We start from the raw sequence: 23,997 nt of genomic DNA, 5'->3' as shown, positions 1-23,997 counted from the left end.
ATTAAAATATTTACAACTATGATGCAAGGCCAAAAAATCTAAAGGGTATACCTTTAAAGATGAATTTAAAATAAATTATCCAAATTTGTGCACTTTAAAAAGTTAATATAAAATTTAAAATGTATTGTTCTACCATGAGTAACAGTAGAAAGAGGAATCAAGTGCCTTGTTGAAGGTCACAGACAGAGAGCCAGGATTTGAGTCTAGGTCCGCATCATTTCAAATTCAGGACCCTTTCCATGCTAACCACACTAAGTTCCCAAAAGAGTGATTATTTTACTTGCCCCAAAATAAGAGCAATGTCCTGAATTACTGTAAGGTAAACTTTAACCTAAGTCAGAAAGATAAGTTATTCCAATGGACCAGCATCTAAAGAAATAAGTTGTGTCACTACTTCATCATCCTATGGCTTAAGTGGCTCAGACAAATTTATATACAATATCTCTGTGTTATAAATGTATAACTTCAAGAAATAGTTTGGAGAAGAAAAGACTAGTTTAAATCTTGGGATTGTCTTCATTACATACTCCTAACATTCAAGGCATTTTGTTTGGAACATATTTTTGTGATATTAAAGAATTCAAAGTAATGACAGTTCATTTTGTAACTGGAGGCTGAATATCAAGTAAAACAAACGTATCTAATAAGTTTAAAATAAATGCTGGTAGCAATAATCTTAAAAACACACTATCCAGCAAGCCACCCTTGATTTACAGGAAGAACAACCACCCTACCTTAGATTTACACTCTTTTCTATAGGATGGATATTCCTTAAGCAGAAGCAGAATCTACTTAATAAAGAGCCAAGCATCTTTTTAAGAAACACTTACCTTTCCCATTGATTGCTAATCCTGAGGCAATTGTGGCTGTCACAGGGACAGGCAGCTGAGGCACTAATGGATGTATTCTTGGCCTGCTTCCCATTCTAGCTCTTTCTGCACCAGGACCTAATAAAGCTCCAACTGGTTTTTCTGCTGCCACTTCTGGGGCTACAGAATCTTCTTGATCTTGTTCGATTTGATCCAGTTTGTCAGGGCTCTCATTCTGAAAGCCATCGACTGCTGTCCTACTCTTAATAGGACTCTTGGGAACCAGAATTTTAATACCAGATTTTGCAAGGTCCATATTTTTTCGGCTTGAAAGAGATGGCGATGTGTTTTTCCTAAACTTCTGGTTGGCATTAAATAATTGATTATTTTTTGAATCGTGTTCTTTCCCAATAACAAGTGATTTGGGAGCCGTTTTTGGAAAACTGCTATTGGTAGATCTGGAAATTTGTTTCCTAGCGTTGTTTGGAGAGGTCCTATTTGTTCTGGTTAATGTGCTTTCCTTTTGTTTTTCGTTGTGACGCCTGTTAAAGTCATGTATATATTCCTCACAATTCACAAGATGCTGTTCAGGTTCCCAAGTATCATCTTCACTGTCATAGCCTTTCCATCGAACCAAATACTCTGTTTTTCCTTTCTTGTTTTTTCTCTTGTCAACGATTCTTTCCACCTGTTAAGAAAAAAGCAAAGTTGAAGACATTATATTGGGTCTATGTGAAACGGTAAGGTTTAATAATAAACACTTCCCAAAACAAAACAAAAATATCAAAGAGAAAAAACACAAAGTTTCTCTGAAACCAAAAGGGCAATTGTTCAAAATTTAAGTAATTTCCTTAAAATTTCAACAACCTAACCACTAGGTTTTTATTTGTTTGGCGAAGCACATATAAACAAGTGAATGACTCAAACTTTTTGTTGTTTTTTGTTCAGGCTAAGGTGCTATCATACATACATACATACATACATACATATATATATATATATCTCCATATTATTTTCCCTCTAAATTTTCTATTATATGTAAAGGTTATGCAACAGATTTGATCTATTGTCACCTTGGCTCTGAATGAGTAATGGGATGAACAGAGTGATCCATACTCACCACCTTTGTGACCATTAAGAGCATGCATCTGTGGAACAGGAGCTAACTGTGATTAGGGGGTCCAGTCTGCGAATGAGGAACAGAGTTTCATTATCTCTGTATGAAGACATGCTCATAGAAAAAGAAAACTTATGACCTTGGTTGGTCCTATTCTAAATAAATGGCCAAGTAAAAAAGAGGTATTAAGAGTCCTTAAAAAGGACTTATATTAATTAAAATGGGCTAGATTTTTCTCTACACATTTTTGGAATCTGAGAATTTAATTACTTTTGGAGAAGGTAGAAAGAGTTCTGAAACTGACTTCATTGCTGGAGCAATGATTCTCAAAGGATATGCCACAGTTTTTACTAGGTATGCCACAAAATTTTGATACTAATGCAGATTTAAAAAACAACACAAAACCTATAAATCTTACTTACCAAGGACACAAAGTCAAACAAATCTTGTTTATTAGATGTATACACCAACTTAAGGACAGACTTTGAACTCATAAAGAGCTCAACAAAAATGGCTGCTCTTACTGAAGACACAGTGACTTCTATGATAGTCTCCTGATAATTCTACAATATAGCCAATTTGAATTTTCAGTGTGCCACATAATACTTCATAACAAAGAATAAAAGCACAAGGAAAAAATTAATTTTCATGAGAACTACTCATTTAGATGATTAGAAATGAGAAAACTCCCTCATATTGACAACTGTTCTGCAATCTATATATGGTATTAGAGAATTGCTGGAAGCAATTAAGTACCTTGTTTTGCATCACCCAGACAATATGTGACAAGGTTGGACTTAAACCCAAGTTTTCCTGACTTGATCGAGTTAGTCTTTCTATTGACTATGCATGGCTTTTTCCCTCATTACTTTATATTACATTCTTTTTAAAGATATTCATTTGCATAAAGGACATAATACTAAATGAATGAACGGAGCCTTTATTAAATACTATTGTGTGTAAAGCGCTTATACAAATAGAAATAGAAAATGGATAAAAACAGAAATGAAAATAGTTCTCTGCTCTTCATGAGTTCACATTTGAAACAGGGGAGGTGACAGATAATGCAAGTCAGATAGAAAAATCCTGGATCCTTTAAGTGTATGACAAAGCAATGCCTTACGAGTACCTGTACAATTAGAACCAATGTATATGCAAAGCTCTTTTTAAATGAATGCAGTGATAACTTGTTGAAAAATCTTGAATAAATTGAAAATCTTAATACAAAAATGGTGGGTCCACCTAAATCTGGCTTATACTCTTCCACCAGCTGTGGCCATGATCTCAAATATGCTCCTTTCTATGCCTATTGAAATCACTCTCTTCTACCTAAGACCACCTTGGATGCTACCTCATCCATGAAACCTTCATATTGTTCCCAGATGAAATGCTAACTCTACTTAAACTAAGGAATATTCTTTTAAAAAAAAGAAATGATTACAAGAACCAATAATATTCAAAGAGCAGAAGTCTGCCATTCTTTATTGTCAAGTTTTCCCACAGTTTGTAAATTTAAAGAAACAAGTTACCACAAGTTACCTCTCCCCTTTCCTTTGACTAAATCAGTCTACTCAAAGTAGACCTGACTTTTATTTTCATAGAACACATACTTTAAAAAAAAAGTATTAAAAATTTTCCATCAATTTAATTTTCTATCACTTCTTTATTGATAAGTAATCTATTAGGATACTGAGTAAAAAAGGTCAAATTTGAACTTGGACCGACTTAAATTTCTCATCATTGAAAGATTCAGAAAATATGGTGAGCCTTGCAAAAACTGATGCTGAGCAAATAAAGCAAAACAATGAGAATACATACAATAATATTGAAGTAAATAATAACATTTCTAAGAAGTAGCTAATGCAAGTCAATCAAACTACCAAAGAACAAACAACAAAACCCAATTCCTTCCTTACAAGTTTAGAATCAATCAACAAGCATTTATTAAATGTTTACCATGCCAGCCACTTTGTTAAAATACAAAAGATACACAGTAAATAAATAAATAAAAAAAATCGAAGGGATAAAGAAATGAAAGGTAATCAAATGTACCAAATGCTGAAGAAAGGTCAAGAAGGATCAAATCAATTAACAAACAGTAGGTATTCATTATGTGTCAAAACTATTTTAAACCCATATAATATTAAGACAGGAATAGTTCCCTTCCCTCAGGGACCTAACATTCTAATGTGGAAGACTGTAAATAAATTTGGTAGATACAAAAACATGCTAGGATCAAATATGATTAAAGATGAAGCTAAAAGCTAAATTTCAGAAAGTATGGAAGAAACAGAGAAGAAAATATAATGTAGATAGCTTTCTAATCAGAGTATTTTAAGGATGGAGCAACTTGGTATGCAAAGGAAGGAAACAGTAAATAAAACAGAAACATATGAAGACAGTTGGATACTTGAATGGAAGAGAAGGGAATGAGATTGAGTGAATTTTGTAAGAAGTCTGCCTTGGCACGGCAAATGACCAACTATACTTCATAGATTGGAGCAACGGACAGAGAAAGAAAGCTCTTTGCAAATTACCCTTAAAAAAACAAAACAAAACTGGGGATAGGGCTAGGTCAAGTTCTCCAGATGAAAAGTTTTAAAGAAGGAATACTGTGTAAGGCTTAAAAAGAGAAAAGGTGGTTTGGATCAACAGGTTGTGTGGAGTGGTAGAGATATCTTTTAAGGAATGTTTACTCATTCATTCATTTATTTTTATTAATTTTATAATTATAACTTTTTTTTTTTTTTTACAATATATATGCATGGGTAATTTTTTACAACATTATCCCTTGCACTCACTTCTATTCTGAATTTTCCCCTCCTTCCCTCCACCCCCTCCCCTATATGGCAGGCAGTCCCATACATGTTAAATGTGTTATAGTAGATCCTAGATACAATATATATGTGCAGAACCGAATTTTTTGTTGCACAGGAAGAATTGGATTCAGAAGGTAAAAATAACCTGCGAAGAAAAACAAAAATGCAAATAGTTTACACTGATTTTCCAGTGTTCCTTCTCTGGGTGTAGCTGATTCTGTCCATCACTGATCAACTGGATCTGAGTTAAATCTTCTCTTTGTTGAAGATATCCACTTCCATCAGAATGCATCTTCACACAGTATTGTTGTTGAAGTGTATAATGATCTCCTAGTTCTGCTCATTTCACTCAGCATCAGTTGATGTAAGTCTCTCCAAGCCTCTCTGTATTCATCCTGCTGGTCATTTCTTACAGAACAATAATATTCCATAACATTCATATACCATAATTTACCCAACCATTCTCCAATTGATGGACATCCATTCATTTTCCAGTTTCCAGCCACAAACATTTTGGCACATAGAAGTCCCCTTCCCTTCTTTAGTATTTCTTTGGGATATAAGCCCAGTAGTAGCACTGCTGGATCAAAGAGTATTCACAGTTTGTGGGCATAATTCCAGATTGTTCTCCAGAATGGTTGAATTCTTTCACAACTCCACCAAAAATGCATCAGTGTCCCAGTTTTCCAACATCCCCTCCAACATTCATCATTTTTTCCCTGTCATCTTAGCCAATCTGACAGATGTGTAGTGGTATCTCAGGGTTGTCTTGATTTGCATTTCTCTGATCAATAGTGATTTGGAACACTTTCATATAAGTGGAAATAGTTTCAATTTCATCATCTGAAAATTGTCTGTTCATATCCTTTGACCATTTATCAATTGGAGAATGGCTTGATTTCTTATGAATTAGAGTCAATTCTCTGTATATTTTGGAGATGAGGCCTTCATCAAAAACCTTTAACTGTAAAAATGTTTTCCCAGTTTGTTACTTCCCTTCTAATCTTGTTTGCATTGGTTTTGTTTGTATAGAAGCTTTTTAATTTGATGTAATCAAAATTCTCTATTTTGTGATCAATAATGATCTCTAGTTCTCCTTTGGACACAAATTCCTTCCTCCTCCACAAGTCTGAGAGGTAAACTATCCTATATTCCTCTAATTTATTTATGATCTCATTCTTTATGCCTAAATCATGGACCCATTTTGATCTTATCTTAGTATGTGGTGTTAAGTGTGGGTCCATGCCTAGTTTCTGCCATACTAATTTCCAGTTTTCCCAGCAGTTTTTGTCAAATAATGAATTCTTATCCCAAAAGTTGGGATCCTTGGGTTTGTCAAATTCTAATTGCTATATTTATTCACTATCTTGTCCTGTGAACCTAACCTATTCCACTGATCAACTAGTCTATTTCTTAGCCAATACCAAATGGTTTTGGTGACTGTTGCTTTATAATATAGTTTTAGATCAGGTACAGCTAGGCCACCTTCTTTTGATTTTTTTTTTCCATTAATTCCCTTGAAATTCTCAACCTTTTGTTCTTCCATATGAATTTTGTTGTTATTTTTTTCTAGGTCATTAAAATAGTTTCTTGGGAGTCTGATTGGTATATCACTAAATAAATAGATTAGTTCAGGGAGTATTGTCATCTTTATTATATTCTCTCGGCCTATCCATGAGCACTTAATTAATATTTTTCCAATTAATGACTTTATTTTTGTTCATATAATTCCTGACTTTCCTTTGGTAAACAGATTCCCAAATATTTTATACTATAGATAGTTATTTTGAATGGAATTTCTCTATCTCTTGCTGTTGGATTTTGTTGGTAATGTATAAAAATGCTGAGCATTTATGTGGATTTATTTTGCATCCTGCAACTTTGCTAAAGTTATGAATTATTTCTAATAGCTTTTTAGCAGAATCTTTGCAGTTCTCTAAGCATACCATCATATCATCTGCAAAGAGTGATAGTTTGGTTTCCTCATTACCTACTCTAATTCTTTTAATCTTTTTCTCCGACTCATTGCTGAGGCTAGCATTTCTAATACAATATTGAATAGTAATGGTGATAGTGGGCAACCTTGTTTCACTCCTGATCTTACTGGGAAAGGTTCCAGTTTATCACCATTACATATGATGTTTACTGACGGTTTTAAATATATGCTCCTGATTATTTTAAGGAATAGTCCATTTATTCCAATACTCTGAAGTGTATTTAGTAGGAATGGATGTTGGATTTTGTCAAATGCTTTTTCTGCATCTACTGAGATGATCATATGGTTTTTGTTAATTTGGTTATTGATATAGTCGATTATGCTAATAGTTTTCCTAATATCAAACCAGCCCTGCATTCCTGGTATAAATCCTACTTGGTCAGTGTATTATCCTGGTGTGATGATTTTCTGTAGTCTTTTTGCTAATATTTTATTTAAGATTTTAGCATCAATATTCATTAGGGAGATTGGTCTATAATTTTCTTTCTCTGTTTCCAACCTACCTGGTTTAGGTATCAGTACCATGTCTGTGTCATAAAAGGAATTTGGTAGGTTTCCTTCAATCCCTATTTTTTCAAATAGTTTATATAGCATTGGAGTTAATTGTTCTTTAAATGTTTGGTAGAATTCCCATGTAAATCCATCTGGTCCTGGGGATTTTTCTTAGGGAGTTGGTTAATAGCTTGTTCTATTTCTTTTTCTGAAATGGGACTAAAGAGACTATTTACTCCTTCTTAAGGAATGTTTAGAAGGCTTCTGCAGCAGTCAGGACCCTGCTGAAATTATGGAAGATTCCTCAATTTATATTATACACTATGGCTTAACTTTCCCAAAGTACCTATAGTTATGTCACCTTTCTACCCCTATATAAAAAACCTGAATAAAATGTATACTCAAAGGCCTTGACAATTTCCATTCACACACTATCTAACCAATCAGGTCTATCTATAGTTTCTTAACATATCCCATGATTTCTTATTTCCTTTTTTTTTTTTTTTTTTCCATATGATATTGCTTACCTGCAAACTACTGGTACATTTTCAGACCTACTTCAGATATGCTAACATCTAGTAGCCTTCTTTGATGACATTCTCTTCCCTGCCCCTCGCAAAAAGGAAAACAAGCAGACAAAAAAAAACCATTTTTTTCTTCAGTCAGAAGGGGCAGCTAGGTAAAGAAGTGTCTAGAGCACCAGCCCCAAAGTCTGGAGGACCTGAGTTCAAATGTGATCTCAGACCTTAACAAGTGTCATTATTCATTATTCAGCACCTAATGCACATAAATTCTGTGATTGTCACTGGGCATAGAAAAGTGAAACTTTTTGTCATTCTTATTCTTAAGAAGCTTACATTCTGGGAAACTAGATGGGAAGAAGGAGCAGCAAGTAGAAAGATGAGTATATTTTAGTATAGTCATTCATGTAAGAGGAAAATCAAGTATCTGGTCTATACAGTACCTTTAGAGAACAATATAAGATTATCTATACTAGACTTTTATATATACTAAAACATACTTTCTTGTCTAAGAGTTTTGCTCCTATTAGGCCATGGTTCCAGATGAGACATCCTAGTTTTCTTTGTGACCTTACCCTAAATCCAAATCTGCATATATAAGGGATAAAGGAACAAGTTACAAAAAGTAACATTATACAAAACTAAACTTTTTAGTTTTCATGAGAATTCTTATTTGGTCACAGAATCATTCTTACTGAATATATTTTAAGCTCAGGCCAACACTAAACCTTAATTTGTACTGACTGAATTCTGTAATCAAAAGGCAATGAAATTGTACAGCTCTAGTGGGATAACCAAAGATCTATTACAGATAATTTCTAGCTAAGTTAGAATCAATGTTAAATAAAACAGCATTGAAAACTTAACTGCTCCTCATGTCAATGAATTCAACTATTTTTAAGAGAACTAGACACATAAATTATTGGTAAGAAAGGGAAATAAATTGCGAGATTTTGACCTTATAGCCTTCAAATCAACAAAGACAACAAAAGAAAATAATTAATGTTGGAAGGATAGCAAGAAGACAAACCCATTGATGTATTTTGGTGCAATAACCATTTTGAAAAGCAATTTGGAATTATACAAATAAATAGACTAAAATGTCCATAACAGGGAGATTCCATTACTAGGCTTATATTCCAAGAAGACTATTGATAAGAAAAGCCCACATTCAGCAGAATATTTGCACATGGTGATAGCAAAAAACTAGAAACAAAAGTGGATGTCCATTAATTGAGAAATATCTAAACAAAAACATAATACATGAGTGTAATGTGTAACAACTGTTGTAAGAAATAATGAATGTGACTAAGGCAGAGAATCTATACACACTGATGCAGAGCAAAATAAAATGTAGAAAACAATATATAATGATTACAGCACACACACACACACACACACACACACACACACACACACACACACAAATGTTGCAAAATAAAGAACAGTTTAAAAGAAGAGATATAGGAAATCACTCCAAAATTATTCCTTCATAGATAAGGGAGACCCACTGGTGTTCCATTTGGCACATCAAAAAATGTTTTAAATGTACTAAACAATATGCCCATTTCTCTCGTTTGTGCTATCTTGAAAATATTATTTCTTAAATGAAATGGCTCTAGAAAAGGAATGTAAAGGGAACCTATGGAAATGTAAAGAACAGAAGACATTAAAAAAAATTCGACACCTGTTTTTAAAATGATAAATGGCAATCATCAATAGAACATTAGAAATATTGTAGGACTAGATAATGAAGATACTTCAATTAAGTAAGCCGTAATATAAAAAAAACATTTATTTAATGATAATCGATGATAAGATATCATTTGTGACAACTGATATTCATGTGATTTTAAACATGAATAGATTTGCATCCTTTGATTAAAAACAAACAAACAAACAAAACCTGACTCCCTTTCAAGTTGAAATGGCATCTTTCTAGAGGAAAAATAAAACAACATACAAATGTACACAAAGGACCATTAAAAGTACTTCAAGATAGTTCATATCTAAATACAGATACCAATGGCAGGTGCCCCACCACCACTTAAAATATATCTTAATGAAAAATGTTATCTATGCTTAGAGAAAGAATCGACTTGTGTCTGAATACAGACTGAAATAAACTTTTTTTCCTTGAAGGTTTTTGGGGAGGGAAGGAGAAATCTATGTTTTCTTAGAACATTAGTTTTAGGGAAATATTTTGTGTAAATTCACATATATGCCTTCTCAACAGGGTCTGGATTGGGGAAGAAGGGTGAGAATCTGAAACTCAGAATTTTAAAAACAAATGTTAAAAAAAAAAAAAAAGACTGACATAAATTGACATTAACTGGGAAAAGTTAAAAAAAATCCCAAATCAAAACAAAACAAAAAACAAACTGCCCCTCCCAAATCAAAAACATAGTGAACAGTATAAAATGCTTAACATTAAATATCTGCATTTTCTGGCACATAAAATTGCAAGGGGGCGGTGTGGTTTTTGTTTTTTTTTTTTGTTTGTTTTTTTTTACAAGATCTATAACTTGAAGGGAACTAGCAAACAAAATGATTTCCTAATATATCTTAAGTGCTCTGGTTATAGAGATATACACATATAAAAATGATATTTTCAAGTAACATCAGAATGTAAAGTAACACTTCAGAGTAATAGCCATTTAACATTTTCAAATGTTTCAAAAGAACAGACTCATTCCTCATTTACTCCTAAAATCCAATATATGTGAATTGATTGGCTCTGATGACAATAATTATTAAATTTCTTTTATCCTTTTAGCCATTGGCACTTTTGGAGAGAAGAATGCAGTAAGTGCTTTACCTGTTCCATACTATAGTTTAAATAGCCATAAACCACTAGATCTCATAATATATCCAAGAAGTATGAAATCAATTCTCTAAAAAATGATCCTAGAAGATATAAGACCTTAAAAGCATTTTATTAGCTAAAATCACTTTTTTTGGCACTAGGAGAGGCCTGAACTCCAGGAATGCCTCTTAACCATTATGACACAATTTGTAACTGCCACAAGATCTGCATTATATTAAGCTTTCCCCAAATGTTGACATGTGATTAGTGATGCAAGTAGTAGTAATACTAGTACCTAGAATTTGTGTATCACCCACTATGTGTCAGAAATTATGCAGTACACCACCTCTAGAAGGCAGGTATTATCCTTATTATATAACAGATATGGAAATTTGAGGCAATTAAAAGTTCATAGTTAATTAGATGTATGAAGCTAGATTTTAATTTAAGGTTTCCTGATTCCAGAGATTATTTCTCTTCAATCTTGGAAATTAAACTCAAGAGATTGTAGACTCACTTTTGTCATTATTATCAGTGGTACCCATCAAAGAATCTATCATAAAACAGGGACCAAAAAATTGATAAGAAAGATAGCTGATCAGCATTATTATCTTCTAGGCCAGTGCTAATCTCATATGAAGACTTTTACTAAAAAGATACACTAATATGCAATAAAATGAGTCAGAGCTGTACCTTTCTACGCCTGATTTTTGTTGCAATACCATAATTCTCATCTATTAACTCTAAATCTTTAAATTTTCCTCTGCAGGGTTCTTGGGTCTTGCGAACAAAATATAGAAGGGCCTAGCTGATCCTTCCCACAAGCTTCTCCAAAACAGAAACTATATGCTAAAACTACAGGAACTTCATTCCACTATCTTCATAATCTACAACATGGATGCCAAAATTCAAATAGAAATGGATCCCTCCAGGATGCATATTGACTTAGAAAACCAAAAGTGGACATTATGTTATTCCAAAGAAGAATGAATGTTTTACTTAAGGAGCTCATGCCTATGACTTCAGCACCCCTATCCCAAGAGTGCATTGAGCACTTGACCCAATGACTAGCAGCCTCACACCTTAGTCTCCCTCCCAATTTCCAGTGCCTTGGAGATCCTTATCCAGGCTGTGGGTGCTGCCAAAGATCTCTTTGGGACAGTGGAGGACTTTCATCTGGGCTTGAAAGGAGCTCAATTCCATACCCTAATGTTCCCCAACCTCCCCCTGGGAGATCTATAATTCCAAAAAACCAGAAATAAATAGTGGCTACACATCACCAGCTTGGAAGTACTCTGTTGTGGCAAGTAGGGGCTGGGTGGGACTTTGGGGCATGGTGATAATCTTGAGGCAGGTCAGCATGCACCCACTGCACAGTTGTTGCCTCAAAAATCACATGGGGTAGAAATCTAAAACAACAAACTGAATTGCACGTAGACGAGGCTTTGGAAAGCCAACCCCAAGGAAGACCACAAGGGAAGGATAAGTAATGAGAAAGTGAGCAACTGGGGAAAATAAGGATTAAAAGTAATAAAGACTTCAGGAGAAGGAAAAAAAGAACATGCAAAAAGAATGTGACCCATAAACAGATAAATCAACAAGGAAAACATAAGTAGCACAAAGAAATGTCTACTTCAGATAGAGTAAACAAGTTTGGGCTTCTTTGAATAAATACTTCGAAAGAAGAAATTGAGACAACACTGTGTAAGACAAAAGCCCTTTTGGAATTTGACGACAATATGGAACCATAATACATTCTTCCAGAGTGGATTTAAATGAGATGTGACAACTTTTAAGGGTATAGCAAATTAAATGGCAGAATAGACTCTGCAATGGCAAGTCTAACCAAAGAAATAAAAGAGTACAATTGATAGGGAAAGCAAATACACAGAAGTGAAGAAAAATCTAGAAAAAAATAAAAATCAATAACATTCAGTCAAAACATGTTCTCAAAGTAAAACATATTGACCTCAATGACAGGAAATGTACACTCAAGAAGTCAAAAAACCTGACTACTCTAAGAAAGCTACTATTCTGAACTACTTAAATTTAAAAAAAAGACAATTTAAATATTTATACTTCCCCCCATTCCAAATGACATATTGGTTAAACCAGAGTTTTATTCAAAGATAAATTCTTCAAAGAGGAAAAAAACCCTTTTAAACACAAATGAAAGGAAATTTGAAAAATATGTTTATATTCAGCATACACTAGAAAACACATTATAGATATAGCTAAAAATAATGGAGTATATATTCAGAGTGCAGTCCAGAGTCCCTTTCTCTACAAATCTGAGCTTTAAAAAAATAAATGAAAAAACATGAAATATCCACTAAGGAAATATAGAAAGAAAACTGGATCTGAAGAGATTTTCTTTAATAGACCAGGTTTAAGAAATGTAGGAGAGTGAAAGAGACTTCTTTTTAGATGTACACAAGGAGAAAGAGGTGAATGTAGAAATCAGGAGGTAATGATGAAGAGGAAGGCCTGGGTCATGATAGATGGAAACTCATGGCACTCAGGTGACTCAAAGTCTTATTCGATACATAATAAAATGGAAAATAGTGATACCAATAATTAGAAGAAAAATAATAAGGTGAAATCACAATAAAACAAAAAACAAAAATAATTAGACCATATTATGCATAGGTATGTACTAAACAAAAGACTGCAGAGGACTATCTTCAAAACCATTAAATTTTAAGAAGATCAGATAAAAATTTTAAATAATCTAGTCTCGGAAAACAAACTAGTTGTAAGGAACTACCAAAAGGGGAAAACAAAAGCACACTCCTAGTCCTGGTAATATTCACAGACTAATTCTACCAAACTTACAAAGATGAACTAGAAATCATACTAAACAAAAAGTGGGGGGGAGGGTACAACCAACATTAGAGAGAAAGCTGGGAAACAATCTCTATAGCAACTGTCTTTGATAAAGCCTTATGTCTCAAATACAGAGAATTGAATCAAATGTATAAGAATATACCATTTCCTAATTGATAAATGTTCCAAGGAAAAGAACAGGCAGTTTTCAGAAAAATTATTATCTATCGGCATATGAAAAATTGAATAGAGAAATGCAAATTATAACAATTCTGAGGTATACTTTACACTTATCAAGACTGTCTAATATGACAAAAACCTTTCATGCCTTGGAATGTGAGCTCCTTGAGAGCAGGAGCTGTCTTTTTTATTTGCATTCAGTACTTACCAGAATTTTGCATATATAGAAATACAAATGCTATATTCATCCCTCTTCACACTTTTTCAGTTGATTTTATAACTTCCATTACTCTGCTTGAGGCAATACTATTCATAATCCATTACTTGTTGCAGTTTCTGGAGAAGTAAATAAATCCTGCATAAATGTGTTTTTCTAATCTAAACTATAATTATATTTGTGGTAGTCACCAAATGCATAATAAAAGAAAGTTACCTGATGCTTGGGTTGTACAAATCCAAAACTTTTTTGATTCACTTGTAGGTATATCTTTGAGTGATCAACTAGTTTGTGGTGTAACTTTCACTTTGAATTTGTTTTTTTGTCATTAGCTGTTGGTTAAAGATTGCATGTTTCGAATAGCATATGTTTACTAAAATCTTTTCTTTTTTTTTTTGCAGACATTCTAAGAATTGATATGTTAGTCTCTGTTTTCTTTTTCCCAGGTATAGTAAACTGAAGGGAAGAAGTGGTTGGCTACAGTATACTGAAAAGCATTTGCATTTTGTTATCTGTGGCATGCCAAAATGGTTCTTCATTTGATAATCAGGCTTCTTGTGTTTAAGCTTTCTATTATATATGGTGGTCCTTGGTCAGAAGGGCCAATCTCTCTCTGGACTCATAATCAGAATTTGTTTGGAACTTAGGATGACTTTAATTCTGGAATCTTCTCAGTTCAATGATTTAGTATCAGAAGAATCTCTCCCCTCCCCTGATATAAAACATTTTAGAGCTTTTATCTGATTTTTTTTCTTCAGTTTATCTTTGAGGAGAGAGTAAAGACATTTCTTTGGGAGGTCTTTGTCAGTTTTTTTCTCTATACAATTGCATTCATGACATGAGTCTGTCCTTGAGAAAATACATAATACAAAGTAGGTATTAGCACGCTCCATTTCTTGCCACAGTGTGATGTCAGAAACTATAGAGAAAAAAAATTCATGTAGTAGTAGAAAGCACTTTGGTTTGTTGAAACCTGAGGTAACTCTTTAATAGTGGATGGCAGTCTTGTTTTGATAAGGTAAAGTGCTATTTGGACATAGGTAGAAACTTGGGGAAATCAGTTAATAACCAAAAGCTAGATATGAAAAGATTGACAAAGTAGCAAAAGGCTGAGGCTGCTTCTATGAAGATTTTCAGCATGAATTGTGGTGTTAGATAAGACAGCTATTGTTAATGCTGGTACTAAGTTTTGAGTTGTGACTACTAGTATTTTCTAATATAAGGGATCCAGCGATAGAATTGCTCTTATCTCTGTTAACATTTTTTTTTTAATGATTATTACTTTCTGATTGGTTTTCAGGCTAATGCATTTATTTTTTTTTCTTCTGTTAATCAAATGTTTCAGAAATTGGAATGTACTGCCTTGCAAAGGGGTGGTCAAAGTACCCAGCTTTTATATACATACATATGTGTGTGTGTGTGTGTGTGTGTATGTATGTATTTAAATTTTTCTATTACTCTTCCTTTTAAACAAATCTCCTAAAATAAATATTATACACTAAAATTCAAATGATAGAAATCTTATCAGAAACCTGCCTCTACTGTAACATTAAAATTTTCTTTTTAATGAAGCACTACTTAATGCTACAAATTAGAACTAAAAGTATTAAGAAATTAAAAAATCTAGTAAAGTCATTAAAAATAAGATCAGGATGACAAAGAAAAAGTTATCAATAACCAAAGTGGAGTCAAAATTAACTGTTTAGATTCACAGATCAGTTGAAATAGAACAAAATCCATGCTGGAAATAAAACTTTAAGATGTTGATGGAATCAATAGATTCTCAGGATACCTAAAAGAGGGATAAGTTACAAAATTATGAGAGTCAAATTAAAGAAAAAGGTGGCATAACATGAATAACTACCAAGCCAAATATCTAATTTTCCATCTATAAAAATCTATTAAGAATTCATTGTTATCTCTCAAGAACTCCCTACAAGAAAGCAATGGATTGCTACAAACAATAATATCCTTTATAAGTCATTCAATTCACTGAAGTATGTAGAAGATAGAAATATATAAGTATATATAATACATTTATAATCGTGCATAATTGTTTTACTATTGCAGCTAAAACTGGTAGACCTGGAGTGGATCCATCAGTCTTATATAAGGCATTAAAGCTGCCTGAATAAGGTATCAATAATTTAATAGTTATACCTGTTTATGGTAACTTTTAATATTATCTGACAGTGACACAGTCTGATAAGATTGTTTATGGGCTTCAAGGAATGGTGTAAGGTTAATTCAGATACTATCTCCTATGAAAAGCCATTCCTAATTGACTTGCCCTTAGTTGTTTCTATTCTCTCTTCTTGTTATATCATATTGTACTTTTTTTTACCCATATAAATGTAAACAGACAGCTTAAAGTTGGTAGGGAGCTAGCTGGTGGTGGAGTTTGAAAACCTGAGTTCAAGTCCTATTTCTGTAGTTACTTCTTTCAAGATTGTGGGCAAGTCAGTGCCCCAGGAAACATTCTAGAATAAGTTACAAGCAAGGTGGAATGGATTGAGAATTCCCCATATCGATGAAATCACAGATCCAGAGCCATCCCACCAAAAAGAAATAACTACAGAAGCTATTTTATTTTGGTCTTTGTATCTCCATGCTGGTAATAGATGTTGAATTGAATTGAACCAATTATCTCACTTTGGAGGAAGAAGATTCATTATTTTTAATTTTAATAAATTACATGACATACAGGGAGAGTTTATGAATGTTATATACTTCTTTTAATGCTCACTATGAAGGCTAAAGTTGTGATTCTATGCTACCTTTCTAACACAGAAATCTTACCAAATATGAATGAAAAACTGCTTAGTCCAATTAAAAGGCATGCAACAACAAAAGGCTTGGACCTAGTTATTACAGCAGGATTTGACCATGACAAGTATTTCTATTACGTGCGCAAGAAATGAAAAAATAAAATGCTCAAATGCCTAAAAGAGGAGGCATACAAGTAAAAAAATGCACATACAGCAAATGACTTACAAAAAAATGTACTCACATTAATCAATTAATAAGCACTGATGAAGCAGCTACTATGTACCCGGTACTGTACTGAAAAGTAGAAATATAAAAAAGAGGCAAAAGACAGTGAGTGCACTTCCATTCAAAGAACTTAATCTAATAGGAGAGACAACAAATATGTATCCAAAAGAGAAAGAGGATAAATAACAGAGAAAAGGCACTAGGATTAGGAGAGATTAGGAAGCCTTCCAGTAAAAGAAAAGATTTTAGTTGGGACTTAAAGGAAAGCAGGGAGATCAGTAGAACAGCAAGAGAACATCCCAGCATGAGGGACTACCTGAGAGATGTAGTATCTTGTTCAAGGACAAGCTCAGAGAGCATGTCAGTAAAAAGGTGTTAGAAGACAGGAGAAATAGGTTGGAGCTAGTATAGGAACTTTTTTGAATGCCAAACATGGAATTTTGTATCTGATGCTAGAGGATAATAGAAAAGACTGAGTAAGGGGGGGTGACCTATGCTTTAGGAAAAGAACTTTTGTGGCTGAATGGAGGATGGATAGAGTGGGGAGAGACTTGAAGCTCTGAAATTGACCAGTATTGCAATAATTTAGGCATGAGGTGATGAGGTCTTATAGTAGAGAGGATAGGAGTAGGGCGGGAGAATTTTCAAAAGATGTTACAAATGTGCAGGCCTTGGCTGGAGGGACCCAAGTAAAGAATTCAGGACTCCTGGGTTTTTAGCCTGAATGACCAGAAACTGTCCTCTATAAGAAGAGAGAAAGCAGGCGTAGAGTTCTGAAAATGACACTCTTCTTGGACATATTGAAAGTTAAGATGTCTTCAGGGGAAACTGGAGATACTCAAGTTTGGAGATTAGTGAAGAATTTTATAACAGAACAGGTAGATGAGAGTCATCACCATAGATGGTGATTACTACAGAAGAAAAGAAGAGAGTTTAAGCCAGAATTCTGAGGGTCAACTATGGTTAGTAAGTGTGATCTGGAGGATGATTTGACAGAAGTCAGAAAAGGAATGGTGAGGAGAACCAGCAGTGGTATTCAGAAAAATCAGAGATTATTAAGGAAGAGATGGTGTCCAACATTGTCAGAGGCTGCAGAGAGGGGGAGGAGAATGATAGGGGAAAAGCCAATGGACATTGAAACTGTAAGATCATTGTAACTCTGGAATTTCCATAGGTAGTAAGGTCAGAAGCTGAATTATAAGAAATTATGAAGAGAATAGGAGGAAAATGCAGGTACTTGTTCTTTTAAAGATTACTTAAGATTAAAAAAAAAACAAGGAAAAACTCTGCCTATTGTCAGTATTACCATCACAAATAGGAACCTTTATCATCCACATCCACATTCTAAATAATATTATTTTTAAAAATACCTTGTAAAGGAAAATTTTACACTAAAGGAGAACCCAATAAATGGAGACTCCTCTTTAAAATAAATTGCTCAAAATATTTTTAAATGTATAACAATTTATAACTTATAACCTGTAACTAAATCTGTAGCATGCTGATAAAAGTATGCCAAACCAATAATAGCAGTACTTTTAAAATATCCTAATATCTGCTAAAAAGGCAGAAGTCTTTCCTGAAAAGGCTAAATACATTTAAGCATATAATTAAAGGCTTAACTGTTTTTTAGAACATAAATATGTACTGTGTAGTTCTGTTTTACACTATGTGGATCTAACCTCCCAGAGAATTATTTCTTTTAAAATAAAATTTGTAGGGGCTGCCAGGTGGCCAAATAGAGAAAGCATGGGACCTAAGTTCAAATATGACTCCAGACACTTGACACTTAACTAGCTATGTGAACCTGGGCAAGACATTAAATCCTAACTATCTCTCTCCCCTTCTCAAATTTTTATTTGTAAGTGGGAGAGAGAAATGGATCAATGATTTCACTGGAAAAGGGAAATAGGAAGGGAAGCTGAATCAATAGTCATTGCTGCCTAGAGAGTACTTATGTAGAAGAGTGACTAGAGTACTTGGTCTGCAAGTCAGAAGACTTGTGTTTAAATCTAATGTCAGATTCTTACTAGCTTTGTAACCTCCTACGGTTGCTTTGAAGACTGAATGCTATATAAACTGAGTAATACAATTCCTGACACATATAAGGCATTTAATAAATGCTTTCCCTCCTAGAACCTTAACAAGTTAAGAAACTAAACCAGACTCACTGAGACAATTATCTGTTAGAAGAAGGCCTAAAGGTCTTCCTAATTTCAAGACCAGTTTTCTACTTGCTCTCTTACTACTTATCTCTGACATTAAAAATGCTTTATCAAATTTCCTTTTCTTTTTTCCTCTAAATTGTAAAGCTATTCCTCAGGCAATTCTGTAAAGGCAAATAGGGACAGTTTTTAAAATCCCATGCTAAAGGAGACATTTAAACTTTAAAGGAAACCAGGAAGACTACTGTTCCAAGGTGATAGAGTACCTTTAAAGAAAATAAAGTCAGAGACTGGGAAGATAGAAAGAGAACATTCTGTAAAGGTCTTTAAATACCAGAGGATTTTGTATTTAATGTTAGAAATAATGTGGGAGTCCTTAAGAGTTCATTTGGGGGGAGTGGAGGTGAAGGAGGGAGAGGAGATGGATATGCTCAGATTTAGGAAAATCACTTTTGGAGATGAAGGATGGATGAAAAATCAGAGAAGGCCCTGAGACAAATCCAGCTAGGTTCAAGTACGACATGATGAGATAATGTGATGAAAGCTTATACCAATATATTGGGACAAAATAATGTTGTGAAGGTACAAAATGAAAGACTTAGCAACAGACTGTATGTGATTTTGAATAAGAGCAACCAGAATGACACTGAGTCAGAATACCTGGGAAGATGGTAGTGTCTTCAAAAGTAATATTTAAGTTTGAAAAAAGAGAGGTCTGGGAAGAAAAGAGAATGAGGTACTTTGAACGTATTTTTAAGTTTTAGGCACCTGACTGGATATACAAATCTGGAAATAAATAAATTCATTGGAACTTGTTAGGATTCTTACAAGGTGCTAAGTCGGTTGTCTAATTTAGCATGGTACTTAACAGTTCTCTAGTTCAGTAATGTATTTACTAGAATTCCACAAGATTCACACCTTTAAGAGAGCATACTTTTAAGGAGCTCCCATAAGCCCAGGGAGAACTCAGAAGCCCACTCTCTTGGAGAAGGAGTTCATTCCAACTTCCACTTTTGTGCTGGCAGGAGACATTGGGAGGACAAGAGGCTGAAGCTGGCAGAGACAAAGGACTAGTGACAAGAGCTCTTGGGGAACCAAGGAGAGAGATAGGCCTCTAAGAAAGCTAATTGGTTCCAAATCACTACTGATCAGAGAAATGCAAATTAAGACAACTCTGAGATATCGCTACATACCTGACAGATTGACAGGAACAAATAATGATGAATGTTGGAGGGGCTGTGGAAAAACTGGGACACTGATGCATTGTTGGTGGAGTTGTGAAAGAATCCAGCCATTCTGGAGAGCAATTTGGAACTATGACCAAAAAGTTATCAAACTGTGCATACCCTTTGATCCAGCAGTGCTACTACTGGGCTTATATCCCAAAGAAATACTAAAGAGGGGAAAGGGACCTGTGTGTGCCAAAATATTTGTAGCAGCTCTTTTCGTAGTGACTAGAAACTGGAAGATGAATGGATGTCCATCAATTGGAGAATGGTTGGGTAAATTATGGTATATGAAGGTTATGGAATATTATTGCTCTGTAAGAAATGACCAGCAGGAGGAATACAGAGAGGCTTGGAGAGACTTGCATGAACTGATGCTGAGTGAAATGAGCAGAACCAGAACATCACTATACACTTCAATAGCAATACTATATGAGGAAGTATTCTGATGGAAGTGGATATCTTCAACATAAAAAAGATCCAACTCACTTCCAGCTGATCAATGATAGACAGAAACAACTACACCCAGAGAAGGAACACTGGGAATTGAATGTAAAATATTAGCACTACTGTCTATCTACCCAGGTTACTTATACCTTCGGAATCCAATACTTATCATGCAACAAGAAAATTAGATTTACACACATATATTGTATCCAGGTTATACTGTAACACATGTAAAATGTATGAGATTGCCTGTCATCTAGGGGAGGGAGTAGAGGGAGGGAGGGGAAAATTTGGAAAAATGAATACAAGGGATAATGTTAAAAAATAAAAATAAAAAAATTAAATTAAATTAAAAAAAGAAAGCTAATTGGGCCCAAGGAAGGAGACAAGACTTGGAAAGAGAAAATAAAGGATTTGGACTTTAATTCTAGCTGCATTTGGGATTATGAACTGAAATGAAGGCTGCTTCCAGAAGCTCCCCAAGAAACCTGCTCCAAGAGAACGATTATAATCTAGAGAAGAGAACATTACAGGAACTGGTGATTTCATGGTGTGGAACAAAAAAGAGGGTTACATATAGAACCTTGGGGAACACCGGAGGTTATTAATTGTGAAAGGGAAGAATATCTAACTAAGCTGTTAGGTGAGACAGTGGATAGAGTCCTGGACTTAAAAGTCAAGAAGACTTGAATTTGAATCTTCCTCAGACATGTTAATTGTGTGATACTGTGCAAATCATTTAAGCTGACAAGTAACCAAGTAGAAGGGAAAAAAGGTGAGAATATATCATGAAAATCTAGGAAAGGATCCTTGTCAATGGCAACAAGAGTGAAGGATTAAGATGGAAAAAAGACTATTTAGTGCTACAAGATTAGTGGTGACTTTGAAAAGAGCTGTTTCAGTTGAATGACAGCACCAGATGCTAGATAACACCTGTTTAAGACTCAAATGAGAAGTGGAGAGAGCTTTCTCAAGTTCAACTGAGAAGGAAGGAGAGATATTGGGCGATAGCTAGCAGTGATATAGGATCATGTGAGGGTTTTTAAAGGAAGGAGGAAAACATGTACATATTTGTAGGGATCATAAATGAGGAATATAACAGGGAGGGACAAAGGAGTTTGCAATGGGGCAGATATAGAAGATGTCTTAGTGATGTAAAATGAGAACAGGAAATCTTAATAAATGGTCTCAATTTTTTCAATGGAGTAAAAAGAGGGATCCTCAAATGAGAGGGTGGTAGGAGGAGTATATAGTGGAAGGCTTGGTACAGCTGTTGTGGGGAGTGAGTGAGGAAAATATAGCGGGCAAATGCAAAAGGAATGCCTCTCACTAACAAGGATCCAATTTGAGATTTTGAATTCGAATCTTGATTAGAATGTGTTAGAATGTGAAGTCCTTGAAGACAATAACAATTTTTGTTTTTCTTTGTACTCAGCACTTGCACATGGTGCTTCCTTGGTTCCAAGGAAGAGCACATGTTTAAATACTTGTTTCTTTTAAACCCTCTGTAATTAACCTCAGAAGTTAATGTCACTACTGATCACTCTTTTGTGGTTTATCTGAATTCTGCTTAGCTGTGAGTCATTTCAGAGATCTTCCCAATTTGCTCTGAAATTTTTTTTGTTATTTCTATGGCATAATAATATTCAACAACATTCATATACTATAATTTGTTTAGCTATTCCTCAACAGGATGAATCCTATTATGAAAGCTCCTATGCACATAAGGCTCTTCCTTTCTTTGATTTCCGGGGTTTAAGTATGGAAATAATCTCCTATTGTCTCCCTATGTTAATTAACTTCACTCTCCTACTTTCTGGGTTCAAATACAAACTTTTCTGTCATTGAAAGCCCTTTATAATTGAGGATTCGGACTACCTTTTTGGCTTATTAAATATGGCTTCTATTCACACATTTGATAGTACAGCCAAACTGGCCTCCTACACAATAATCTTCTTGTTTCTCTGCTTTTGCACGTCATTCCCACAAAAGCCTAGAATACATCTTTCTTCTCCAATGATTTCATAATCCCCCCAGATTCCTTTCATCTTCAGGTACACTGTCATCTATTTACTCATCTCCTATTTGCTTGTGATGTCTTTCTTCTCTTCTTCACTCCAAGAAAATCTTACTTTGTACTGCTTTTGCATACATTTTGCATACATAAACATGACACAATTTTTTGTTAATTAAGTTCCTTGAATTCAGAAATGCCTTTATTTGTATCATTGCAACCCTATACCTAATACTATGCCAAACATATGGGATAATAAATGCATATTTGATTGATCTTAGAAAGATAAGACAATATAATTCACTGATTCTCCAGGCCAGAGGTCACTTTTAAAATAGATTTTGTTTAGTTCCACCACAGAGCCCTTGGATTGTTGTTTACCATCTACCTAAAAGGATGTGTAGTTTGGGGAAGCAGGACTTTGGGGCAGGAGAAAACGCAATTAGTCACCTAGAACCAGGGGACAGGGATCAAAAGATCTTTCAGCACTTGGCTGTACTCAACTGGGCAAAAAGTGTTCCCCATCTCAAATTATCTTCCAAAATTCACAACTTCTCACAAACATTATAATCTCAAATCTTCAGTGAAAATGGAGCTCTCCACGACAAAAATCAGGAGAAATCTACTTGTTTCCCCCCCCTAAACAGACTTAAGCAATGGACTTCTGGGGGAAATGGGGAGAGAGGGGAAGAAAGGAAGTAAATAGAAAACAAGAAACCAGTCTGACTAATAGCTCCCCACATTCCCACAACCAACCAACCAACCAACAAAAAAAGGTCAATTACCACGGAGAAAAAAACATTCCCTCCTCAATGGTCCAAGGGAGCTAGAGTAAAGTAAGTAAAAATTCACTACAGAGAACCTGAAACAATCCATGGTGTTAGAAACCATCAAGTTTCTCTAAGAAATAAAAAGACATTTGGCCAACTGCTTAAAAAAATTTTTTTTTAGCCTTTTCCCAACGAAATAGGGCAGATCTTGCACTTGGCAACAGCATCAAATGCTACAGAAGAATATTTTCTCAAAAGGACTTAAAACAAAATAACTTATTTCATGTTCATGATTTTTCATAAAGGGAAAAAAATGCTATTTTAATTTAGTAGATAAGACAAGCCAGTAGAAAAGGAGAAATTCCCTGGATCACTTATCTCTAATATCCAATTTTATCAAATAACTAAGTGGGGATACAGTCTCAGACCTGGAATCAAAAGATGTAAGTTCAATTCTTGCATGAGACACTTACTGTATGATTTAGGCAAGTAATTTAGTTCTGCCTCAGTTTTCCTAAGTGTAAATATTTCATCCTCTGTACAAGAAACACATACATTCTCTTTGCCTAGGCCATGGATTTACTAACATAAGAGAGTT

The 23,997-nt window shown here is 34.3% G+C and overlaps 1 protein-coding gene across 2 annotated transcripts in view; it reads right to left on the bottom strand.

Moving 5' to 3' along the window:
- The window catches only part of CDYL (chromodomain Y like), a 159,090-nt gene that overhangs the window by 86,314 nt on the left and 48,779 nt on the right, over positions 1-23,997 (bottom strand). Inside the window, exons 2-3 of one of the 2 annotated variants that reach the window (XM_074270843.1) lie at positions 1,930-1,995; positions 831-1,497 (exon numbers count right to left, since the gene is read on the bottom strand). In XM_074270843.1, the coding sequence (XP_074126944.1) occupies positions 831-1,497; positions 1,930-1,953 (691 nt within the window). In that variant the 5' untranslated portion in view covers positions 1,954-1,995. The remainder of the gene's footprint in view (positions 1-830; positions 1,498-1,929; positions 1,996-23,997) is intronic. The other variant, XM_074270851.1, reaches the window with a different exon arrangement.

The sequence above is a fragment of the Sminthopsis crassicaudata genome, chromosome 1 (assembly GCF_048593235.1).
Source record: "Sminthopsis crassicaudata isolate SCR6 chromosome 1, ASM4859323v1, whole genome shotgun sequence".
Lineage (NCBI taxonomy): Eukaryota > Metazoa > Chordata > Mammalia > Dasyuromorphia > Dasyuridae > Sminthopsis > Sminthopsis crassicaudata.
The sequence above is the reverse complement of the archived record's forward strand: the minus strand, read 5'-3'. Positions and strand labels throughout refer to the sequence as shown.